This window comes from Aegilops tauschii, chromosome 5 (genome assembly GCF_002575655.3).
Source record: "Aegilops tauschii subsp. strangulata cultivar AL8/78 chromosome 5, Aet v6.0, whole genome shotgun sequence".
Taxonomy (NCBI): Eukaryota; Viridiplantae; Streptophyta; class Magnoliopsida; order Poales; family Poaceae; genus Aegilops; species Aegilops tauschii.
The window spans coordinates 354,474,907-354,485,779 of NC_053039.3; the positions used below are offsets into that span (position 1 = coordinate 354,474,907).

The window sequence follows — 10,873 nt, forward strand, 5'->3', positions numbered from 1 at the left end:
GCTCTTCAGCCTCATTCTCCATCTCGACCGGACCATATATACCTGTTGTACCATTTGTGCATATAATAAATAAAAACCCCTCTTTAGTTTTGTACGAGGGATTTCATCGGCATTGCTGTCCAGCTACTTCTCTGGATCTGAGTTTTGAGGATTCTTGTTGAGCTGAGGTGAGCTGGGCTGCTAGGTGGCTGGAGCTATTAGCTGCTCCGCATCCATCCAATTTAATCTCTGCGATTGCCAACAGGATAGACATATCGCAGAGGCCGTTTGGTGGGTGCAGCCTTGCAGGACCGGAAACTTCAAGGGCTACGTACCGAAACCTGCCAAAGTCTCCTCTTCCAGGCGGACAATGATATGGATGTGGATGTGGAGGTGATGCCCAGCCGCAAGTGGCCAAAGCCAAGCCCCCGCGATGAGACGGAACGACGGCCGGCCGGCCGGCTGGCACCGCGCCGCACCACGGGGGCCCTCCTAGCCACATGCGCCTGCCGCGCCCTCCGGACGTGCGCGTGGTTTCAGGTGCGGCACGGCACACGGGTTCCGGTGACTGTGAGCGAGCGCCCACGGCAAGGCAAGAGCCGGCCGCCGTACGCCAGTTTGCGGTTGCGGGCCGAGTGTCGAGAGCGCAGCTGTCGTGTACTTGCATGCGTACATATTCCCCAACTTCCCGGCGAGCTGATCAGCATGTGACGCCTCGTGGCGGCACACGTCGTTACGATCTACAGATGCAGCACACGTTCCGCTCCCTGCCGACGTGGTGGGGGTGGCGAACCGCTATCCAGCGGCAGTACTCACCGCTGACTGCCCACAATACACGGAGAAACAGTAGTACGTGCATGTGTAACAACTTGGCCAAGTTTCTTCACCGCGGAGCTTACCGGATCGGTTGACCACGCCTGGTCTCACAGAATCACGCACAGATCTGCAACGACGACTGCAGCAAGATCCTCTCGCCCAGTTGCTTCAGCCCACGGAATCGGAAGGGGCTGGCCTCTTTTTTTTCTTTTTTTTTTTTTCTTTTCTTTTGCAGTGAAGGGGTTGGCCTCTAACATACTCCTTTTAGCAGCTGCACTCAAAAGCTTACATAAACTTGCGGCGAAAGCGAGCGGGAGCTGAATCCGGCGTGGTTACTCCTTTTGGATAGCGTGGCGCGGCCGCTTGGCCAACGGCCACGATACCTCCCCCTTACGGGGGGCACCATTACCATCACCAGCACCAGCAACCAGGGACTGCTCTCATCTACCAAGAGTAGAGTGTGCATGCAGCGTCTGATCCGGGTCAACGATCGCGGGCTAATCTCCCTCCCTTCCTTCGGTGGCAAGATTCCGTGATTGCCTCGCCGGAAATCATCGCCGTTTTTAAAATACGCTGCGTAGTACTACTAGATCACCACATGATGCACTAGTGGTAAGTAGTACTAATCCGGTCAAAGCCAACTCATCTGAATCCAGCAAGCTCAACTGGTCCATGGTCCTCTCCTCTCCTCTCCTCCCACTCTCCGCTGCCAGTTTTGTTCACTCTTCATCATGTGCTCCGTCTTTGGATACCGCCCAGTTCTCTGTTGCGAGCAACTTTTGTGCTGGGAAATCAGGCCTCAGTGTGGGCTACTTATGGTTAAAGCTTGCCCGTACCGCTCTTCCATGTTTCCAACCACTGAGAGATGTACTGTCACCGCTCCCTACGTTCACTTTTATAATTCGTTTCAAACAACTGACCTGCTTTGCATGCTGTCTGAAATGTCTACAAGGCCTTATAAAAGTGAACAGAAGAAGTAGTAGAGTGATCCTTGATTTCGGTCTACCCACTTTCTAAAACTTGGCAAACAAAAATGTACTACTTTGAGTTTTGAAAATTTCCGTGGAAAAACACGCACATAGGTATCGACTCGAGACTCTTACCCATGTAACTTTTTACAAAATAATATGACGATTTTTGTGTCCTGCATGAAAATGATAAAAAATATATGAGGATGGTACATGTAAAACGGATGCCGATAACGCCGACACGTGTGGTATATAAGACATGCGCCCACACACCGTGTGTGGCGTGAGCAGTAGGCAGCCCACACAGGCTGTGTGTGGGTGGACATTGCAATTGCCCATACGTGTGGGCGCAGCTACTTCGTGCCACACGCCCAACAAGCACTACTCATCTCCATCCCGCGCGTGTGGCATGGAGTAAGAATGCCCACACGTCCTGGCGCAGCTACGTTAGGTACCCGCGGGATGACGATTTAGTTGCCATCCGGGATGGCAGATGTAGTTATCCGGGATGGCAAGTGTAGTTGTAAAAGTATGACAACTCTATCTGTTTTGGTTAACTATAGTTGCCATGTCTAATTTATGTTAGTTGCCGCGTGTAATCAAACCGTAGTTGCCCTGTGTGATTAACTACTTGCCACATATGGTCAAACAGTAGTTGTCATGCGTGTTAACCTAGTTGTCACGTGTGGTCCAACCATAGTTGCCATGTATGGTTAATCACAGTTGCCATGTGTGTTTATCTGGTTGCCACGTACGCGCAATTGCAGTTGCCGTCTAGCAACGAATTATAGTTGCCATGTGTGTTTACCTAGTTACCACGTTCGCGTAACTGCAGTTGCCATCCACAACGTAGGAGTGTCGTGTGGGGGAAAAGCAGTTCACCCACACGCGCATTGTCTAGGTGGTGGCTGTGTGGGCAGAAACTAGTTCGCCCACACACGCAGCTGGCAAGCAGCGTGGTGCAGGGCGTGTGGGCAAACTCTCCAACGCCCACACACCAGCCCCGTCTTACGTGGCACACCAAATCCACGACGACGATCCAGACGTGTGGGCGAGTTGGAGAAGTGCCACACGCGTGGGCGTTAGTGTTCCCGTAAAACTTAAATGGCAACACTCTCACTTACTCATTTTTATCTAGCCACACATGGTCATATTATTTTAGGAAAAGTTGCATCAGTAAGTTTCCAACCAACACCTTTGGGCATGATTTGTTCCGGGAATTTTCAAAACAAGAAATACATTTGTTAAGTTTTATAAAATCGGGCGGATTCCGGTGTACCCAGGTCCCAAAAATCCGCTCTATCAACGGATCACCTGTAATAAAATTTCTCTCGGAGGTCCTTCATACAGGCTTTTTTAAACCGGAGAATGATCGACAAGAACACATTAGTTAAGATCTAGGGTCTACTGCACAGCACTGAAAGAATGGCGATGATTAGGATTTTTGCAACGACTGCACATCACTGAAAGAATGGTGATGATTGGGATTTTTTTTCTTTCTAAAGAAGAGTAGGGACCTGACCTCGACGCAGAACATTCTAATTAAGAAAACACCAACCTCTTCCACCATGCAAGAGCATTTGAGAACACATCATATTCATATGCCCCCTTGGTATGTTAATGCTCCATGACAGCACACCAAGAGTTGCGTATGCGGCACCTTGTTTTGCTGCAGCACTCATTAGCCAAGCCCCTCCACCCACAGCATTGTCGTTGTTTAATCCAAAACCATAACCACCAGCTCCAACTAATTAGCAAGGCTCTCGCCCTCAAGAAAATTATAATTAGCAAAGGGAACAACCAGCAAGCAATGACGATCCAGCGGAGCACCAGCATGTAGATGTCTCAATCTAAACAGCCCGGCTCTTGTCACCTATCACCCCATGATTGGGGATTGAATTTGTTGGCTTCTGATAACAGCCGATCATATGCTCTCTCTCTCTAACCCTTTTCAGCAAGTAGTGGCACGGGAGACATGGTATGGAAGCCCCTAAGCGTAGCGGCAAATTATTCTGAGTGAAGACATGTAACCACTACTTAGTCTAATCATCCCTAGATTAAGAAGATCGTTTTCAAAGTCCGCAGTGTCATACCTAATCGACCAACCGGGCCGGAGAAATGATTAACAGAATCCAGCAATTTGCCACCTAAATTTTGAATTTGACGGAACAAAGGTCGTAATATGGTTCATCTAGCTGTTGAAAATCCTTGGCTATTGATGTAGTAATGAACAATTTTTTGGTCAGCCGAGCACGCAAAACTGCACACGAACATTGCTCGGAGAACAGCTGCAACTTACAACAATCGGGAGGGAAGCTCCCGCTGAATGAAGATCCAATCATCAAATGTAACAATGCCGGCCGGCCGGCCGCTTCCGCCGACGCCGTCGTGGCAGCCATTACTAGCTCTTCCAGGCGTAGACGAGGAGCGAGAAGCCGTCGCCGCGGTGCAGCTCGGCCTCCTCGGGGCTGGCCCAGTCCATGACCGTCGAGCTGCTCGCCCACGAGGCCGAGGAAGATGCGATTGATGCTGACGACGACGAGCTTGCCTTGGCCAGCCTCCGCGCCTGCCCCCTCTTCCTCCGGTTCTCCCCATTGCTGCTGGTCTCGCTCCAGTCCCCTCTGCCCCATCGCCCTAGGTAGCCTGACAAGACGCCGGCGCCGCCTCTCCTGGCCTTGTCGAGCAGCTCCTTCTCCTTGGCCTCTGCGGTGTCGCGCTCCTCGCCGCCGCCGGTGTCGCCGAGCTCAAATCGGAAGACGAACACGGCGTGCGCGGGCGGGGACGCCGCGGCGAGGACGGAGGCGGCGTCTGTGAGGGCCGGCTCGCGCGCGGAGAAGAGCCAGTTGTGGAGGTCCCAGGAGACCTGGACCCGGTCGCCGCCGCCGAAGTCAACCTTCTCGCTGCCGCGGAACTTCCAGCGCAGGCGGCGGATGTGGAGGACGCGCTCGCCGTCCACGGAGACCGACAGCCCGACCTCGGCCTTGTCCTTCTCCTTGTCCATTTCCCTGTCCTTGCCGTGCCCGCGCGAGACGAGATCCAGCGAGATCTCCCGCTCCTTGCCGCGGACTTTGACGCAGGTCTTGTGCCCACGGCCATGCCCTCCGTCGCGCATGGACACGTGCTCGCGCCGGGAGACGAGGACGTGGCCGGGGCCCGTCGGCCGCTGGGCCTTGGTCTTCCGGTACGCCTCCTCCGCCATGTCCCCGGCCACGACCGCCATCTCGCCGTCGACCACGACGGCGACGAAGTAGCCGGACGACGGCTCGGGCGAGCCGGGGGAGGCGAACCGCGCGCGCGTGAGGTCCCACGCCAGGTCGATCCGGCGGTCGTGCACGTGGAACCGCTTGGTCCCCCGGCGCCGCCAGAAGAGCCAGGGGCGGACGCGCACGGCGATGGTGGTCTCCTCGTCGAACTCCGGGCCGTCGTCGTAGCAGCCGTAGTCGGAGGCCGAGGAGGAGGAGGCGAGCGCCCCGACGCGGAGCACGGCCCGGAGGCTGAGGCCGAACGCGGCGCGCGACCAGGAGAGCGCCGCCAGGCCGAGGCGGGTCTCGTAGACGGAGGTGGCGAGGCTGGGCCCCGCCCCGGCGCCGGAGCCCGACGCCGCGGCCGGCGAGGCGCGGAAGAAGGCCGGGATCGCGTTCGGCATCGCGCGGGCGCGGGCGCGGCTGCGGCGCCGGTGCCTCGGCTGGGACGGAAATGGGGTAGCTTTTTGGGGAATTTCTCGCTTCGATTTGGGAGAGGGAGGGGAGACTGCCAGACTGGGGGTTGGACTGGACCGGCTAGGCCGCGAGGCGGGAGGTAAATATAACTCTGCCGCGGTGGGGTTACGGGGCGGTGACGGGACTCCGGCGCGGTGGGACCCGGACACGTTGGACCCAGCTGGGTGTGGGGCCGCGCGACCGTGCCAGTTGCCAGTATGCTGCGACTACTCTCACTTGGACCGGGCTTTGGATGCTGAGGAGGGTTCTCATCCTCTCGTGCTCGTTTTATGTTTTTTCCAACAAGAGAAAAATTTAAATTATTATGTTCGTCTTGATACGAATGAATTTGTGTATCGTGTTCATATCACCATCGTACATGAATGTCAATGGCATTATTCAACGGGCGGATAGGGTTGGGCCTCGTAAGTTAAGTTTGTGTTCCATCTATCAAGTTAAATAGAGATGTGTCAACTTAAATAGAGCTACGAGGAGCTTGTTTGTCAACCGGACATGAGAAGGGTATTACTTTTGCACATGACTAGGGCTGGGTAACGTATTATAGGAAATCAAACGGACAAGATATGCATACAATATGTAAACATGACATTGGATTCTCTCATTTCTTAAAACGAAAAAAACATCTACATCTACATCTCAAACCGCTAATTTGAGTGATGATCCATTTTGATAGTTGGCAATAAGAACAAGGAGAAGACGACGCACACGAAGAAGCCCTTCTTAAAAGATGGGAACTATTCCCTCCATCTGGAATTAACTGACGCTCAAACGGATGTAGAGGAAGTAAACAAGAATAGGGAAGCACAGACTTTCATTGGTCAAGAGTACACCTCTCACAATTCTAATTGTGAGGAAGAAGGGCATGTGGCGCGATAGACGTTTGACTACTCTTCATCTGAGTCCGCATCCCTCTTTGAGTTTGACTATACTTCAATGAATGAACGCCGACCAGTGATGCCTCATGGCTAGAGACTCGAAGGGTTATCCTTCATTTAATCCCCTAGGCTTCACTCACTCATCTCCTATGCCTCCAAACATATTGTGGGATGTTAATGTTGAAGGATGGTGATACCCTGATTGCTTAAGGTTTAATACAGTCATGTTGGATCTGCTACTAAGAAAGGAAGAGAAAGACTGATTGCGACAACTCAACCGGATGAGACATCTCTTATTTACAAAACTGTGCCAACGTGTGCCTACATTGTTAGATTTACCAGTTCCGGGCACTGGATTTTGGAATAGAAAGAATGAAACTAGAACCAGCTTATCACCAACCGTGCTTTCTACCAACTCCGCCAACCCCAGATGGGAATATTGATTGCGATTTAGCTGCACCTGAGCCCGCAACTGCTGCCTCTACTCCGCCTACTTCTTGTGCCGACTTCGCCAAATGATATTGCCACTACGCGCGGCAAGGTCTTTAAAAGATTATGTGATCTCTTGGCTTCCCTTTGGTAATGTAACGAGTACAATGAGAAAGCGGAAGTACTTATCATCACGGAAAACAAGAATGTGGAACTCCTTGAATATAATCTCCATAGATAGCAAAATAACAAGGAAACTCTTAAAGTGGATCTCTGGATATAGATGAACTCTTGAGAGATCTAGTGGTGGCTATTTCAAAATAAGAGGTTGAGCTTATTGATGCTAAAATCACCGAGGATTTTGAGCATATTGATAATGGCTACAATCTAGTGAAGGGTGATCTTATCAAACTTACCAATTCACTACTAACAAGAAGCTCCAAGCCACCCTAGCACTACTCTGGCTTGGACCAGGCTTGGATGCTGAGGAGGGTTCTCATCCTCTCATGCTCGTTTTATGTTTTTTCCAACAAGAGAAAATTTAAATTATTATGTTCGTTTTGATAATAAATGAATTCGTGTCTTGTGTTCACATCATCACCATCGTACATGAATGTCAATGGCATTATTCAATGGGGGGGGGGGGGGTAGGGTTGAGCCTCGTAAGTTAAGTTTGTGTTGCATCTATCAAGTTAAATAGAGTTGTGTCAACTTAAATAGAGTTGCGAGGAGCTTGTTTGTCAACCGAACATGAGGTGGGTATTATTTATGCACATGACTAGGGCCGCGGTGCCAATTATGATCCTGGAGAGTAACGGCTTATCGCAAATCAACCCGACAAGATATGCATACAATATGTAAACATGACATAAGATTCTCTCATTTCTTGAAACCGAAAGAACTTCTATATCTTGAACCGCTAATCCGATTGATGATCCATTTTGACCATTGGCAACGAACAATGAGAGAAGACTTACAAGAAAAACGAAAATTAAATTCGGTGTCCGGGCTCATCTACACCCAATGAATAGTAAAATAAAATAAAAAACAATTTCTTTGATGGTGAAAGATGCTCAAATGTGTGATCCTCGTGCAAAATATGGGGGTGTTTGGACATTTGAGGAGCTCTTGGTAAAAAGAAAAAATCAAGTGTGAACAATGATGTTTTCAAAAGTTTCTCAGATACCCGAAATTTGTCCTTTTTGCTACGACCTTCTTGCATGGGCATCACGCACATGAGCATCTTGCACCATAATTTTTTTGAATCTTTCATTGTTTAAAACAATTTCACTATTCACACATGGGTTCCACGCCCTTCTTAAAGGATGAGAATTAAACTCATGAGACACATCACCAAAGTTAACACTAACAATTTCTCTGTTGCAGTCTATCTTAACATTAATTGTATTCAGAAAAGGTCTACCAGATATAATGGGACAAAAATTATCTTGTGGAGAACCAAGAACTAGGAAATCAGTAGGGTATTTGATCTTTCCACACAAGACTTCAATATCTCTAACAATCCCAAGTAGTGAAACAGTATCTCTATTCGCAAGCTTAAAGTAACATCAATGTCTTCTATTTCAGCAGGTGCAATATCATTCATGATCTCTTGATATAAGGTAAAAGAAATAGCACTCACACTAGCACCCAAATCACATAAACTATGGTAAAAATGATCTCCTATTTTAACAGAGACAACAGGCATGTCAACCACAGGCTTATTCTTATTTTTAGGACCAGGCTTAACAATTCTAGTAGGTTCACTACAAAAGTAAATAACATGCCCATCAATATTATCGACCAAGAGATCTTTAACCATAGCAACATTAGGTTCAACTTTAGTTTGTTCAGAGGGTCTAGGTGTTCCAATATTACTTTTATTAACCACATTTGAGACTTTAGCATGTTCCTTTATCCTAACAAAAAAATGAGGTTTCTCAATATAAGCAGCATGCACAACTGGATCAACATTGTAAATGATAGTTTCATCTTTAACTACAACGGGGTCCTCAATATTTTCTTTATTAGGGGATGATATTTAAACCACTTCTCCTTAGGATAAGCAGCATGAGTAACAAATGATTCACAAAAGGAGGCTACTATCTCAGAATCAAATCCATATTTAGTGCTAAACTTATGAAAAGCATGGTGTCCATAAAAGATTTAACACAATCAAACTAAAGGTTTTATACCTGACTCTTTACCTTTGTCGAGTCCCCAACTTTTAGAGTTGTGTTTAATTCTTTCCAGAAGATCACATCTGAATTCAATAGTTTTCTTCATAAAGGAACTAGTAGAAGAAGAATCGAGTATGGTTTGATCATTATGAGAAAGTGATGTCTACTACGCAACTTTATTCTTGTACACACGTGTTGGGCCTCCAAGCGCAGAGTTTTGTAGGACAATAGCAATTTTCCCTCAAGTGGATGACCTAAGGTTTATCAATCCGTGAGAGGTGTAGGATGAAGATGGTCTCTCTCAAACGACCCTGCAATCAAATACAAGAAATCTCTTGTGTCCCAACACACCCAATACAATGGCAATTTGTATAGGTGCACTAGTTCGGCGAAGAGATGGTGATAAAAGTGTAATATGGATGGTATAAATATTTTTTTATAATCTGAATAAATAAAAACAGCAAGGTAGCAAATAGTAAACGGAGCAAAAACGGTATTGCAATGCTTGAAAATGAGGCCTAGGGTCCGTACTTTCGCTAGTGCAATCTCTCAACAGTGCTAATATAATTGGATCCTATAACCACCCCTCAAAGTGCGATGAAGAATCACTCCAAAGTTCCTATCCAAAGCTATTCTTTCCGTTCGATCTATTCAAGAGTTCGTACTAAAATAACATAAAGCTATTCTTTCCGTTCGATCTATCCTAGAGTTCGTACTAAAATAACACCAAAGCAAATTCATATTCATAATACTCAATCCAACGCAAAGAACTTCAAAGAGTGACCCAAGATTTCTACTGGAGAAACAAAGACAAGAACGTGCATCAACCCCTACGCATAGATTACCCCAACGTCACCTCGGGAATCCGCGAGTTGAGTGCCAAAAGATATATCAAGTGAATCAATACGATACCCCATTGTCACCACGAGTATTCAATTGCAAGACATATATCAAGTGTTCTCAAATCCATAAAAGTATTCAATCCGATAACAACGAAATCTCAAAGGGAAAACTCAATTCATCACAACAATATAGAGAGGGGAAAACACCATATGATCCGACTATATTAACAAAGCCCGCGTTACATAAAGATCGTGACATCTCAAGAACACGAGAGAAAGAGAGAGAGAGAGAGATTAAACACATAGCTACTAGTACAAATCCTCAGCCCCGAGGATGGACTACTCCCTCCTCATCGTGGTGGCCGCCGGGATGATGAAGATGGCCACTAGAGATGACCCCCCCTCCAGCAGGGTGCTGGAACGGGGTCTAGATTGGTTTTCGGTGGCTACAGAGCCTTGCGATGGCGGAACTTCTGATCTAGATTAACTTCTTATGGTTTCTCTATTTATAGGATTTTTTGGCGTCGGTTTCACGCGAAGATGGGCCTCGAGGTGAGCACAAGCCACCGGGGCACGGACAAGGGCCCAGGCGTGCCCCGGTGTCTTGTGCCCTACTCCTTCACCTTCTGGTCGTTCCACGAAGCTTCGGGAGTCTCTTTTGTTCCAGAAAAATCGTCAAAAATTTTCAGCTCATTTGGAGAACTTTCATTTCTGCACAAAAAACAACACCACGGTAGTTCTGCTGAAAACAGCGTCAGTCCGGGTTAGTTCCATGCAAATCATACCAAAACCATATAAAATTGTTGTAAACATGGCATGAATACTTCATAAATTATAGATACGTTGGAGACGTATCAGCATCCCAAGCTTAATTCCTACTCGTCCTCGAGTAGGTAAATGATAAAAATAATAATTTATGAAGTGTGAATGCTAGCAAAGTGCATAAGTTTGATCAATGATAATTTCAATCACTTTTCCTAGCATCATAGCAACAACTCTTTCTCGTAAAACTTAACATGATAAAGTAGCAATTGAAAATGGAATATTTGTTGTGGAAAGCTACCT

General features: G+C 47.8%; 1 protein-coding gene across 1 annotated transcript; it reads right to left on the reverse strand.

Annotated features, from left to right (window-relative positions):
• Window positions 1-3,885: 3,885 nt before the first annotated feature.
• Window positions 3,886-5,541, reverse strand: LOC109731876 (uncharacterized). Its single transcript, XM_020291054.2, has one exon. It carries the CDS (start codon window positions 5,407-5,409, stop codon window positions 4,165-4,167), a length of 1,245 nt encoding a protein of 414 aa, XP_020146643.1. The 5' UTR covers window positions 5,410-5,541; the 3' UTR covers window positions 3,886-4,164.
• Between the last annotated feature and the right edge of the window lie 5,332 nt (window positions 5,542-10,873).

Coding starts and splice junctions, on each gene's coding strand:
- LOC109731876 (XM_020291054.2), bottom strand. CDS start 5,409: ATGCCGAACGCGATCCCGGCCTTCTTCCGCGCCTCGCCGGCCGCGGCG.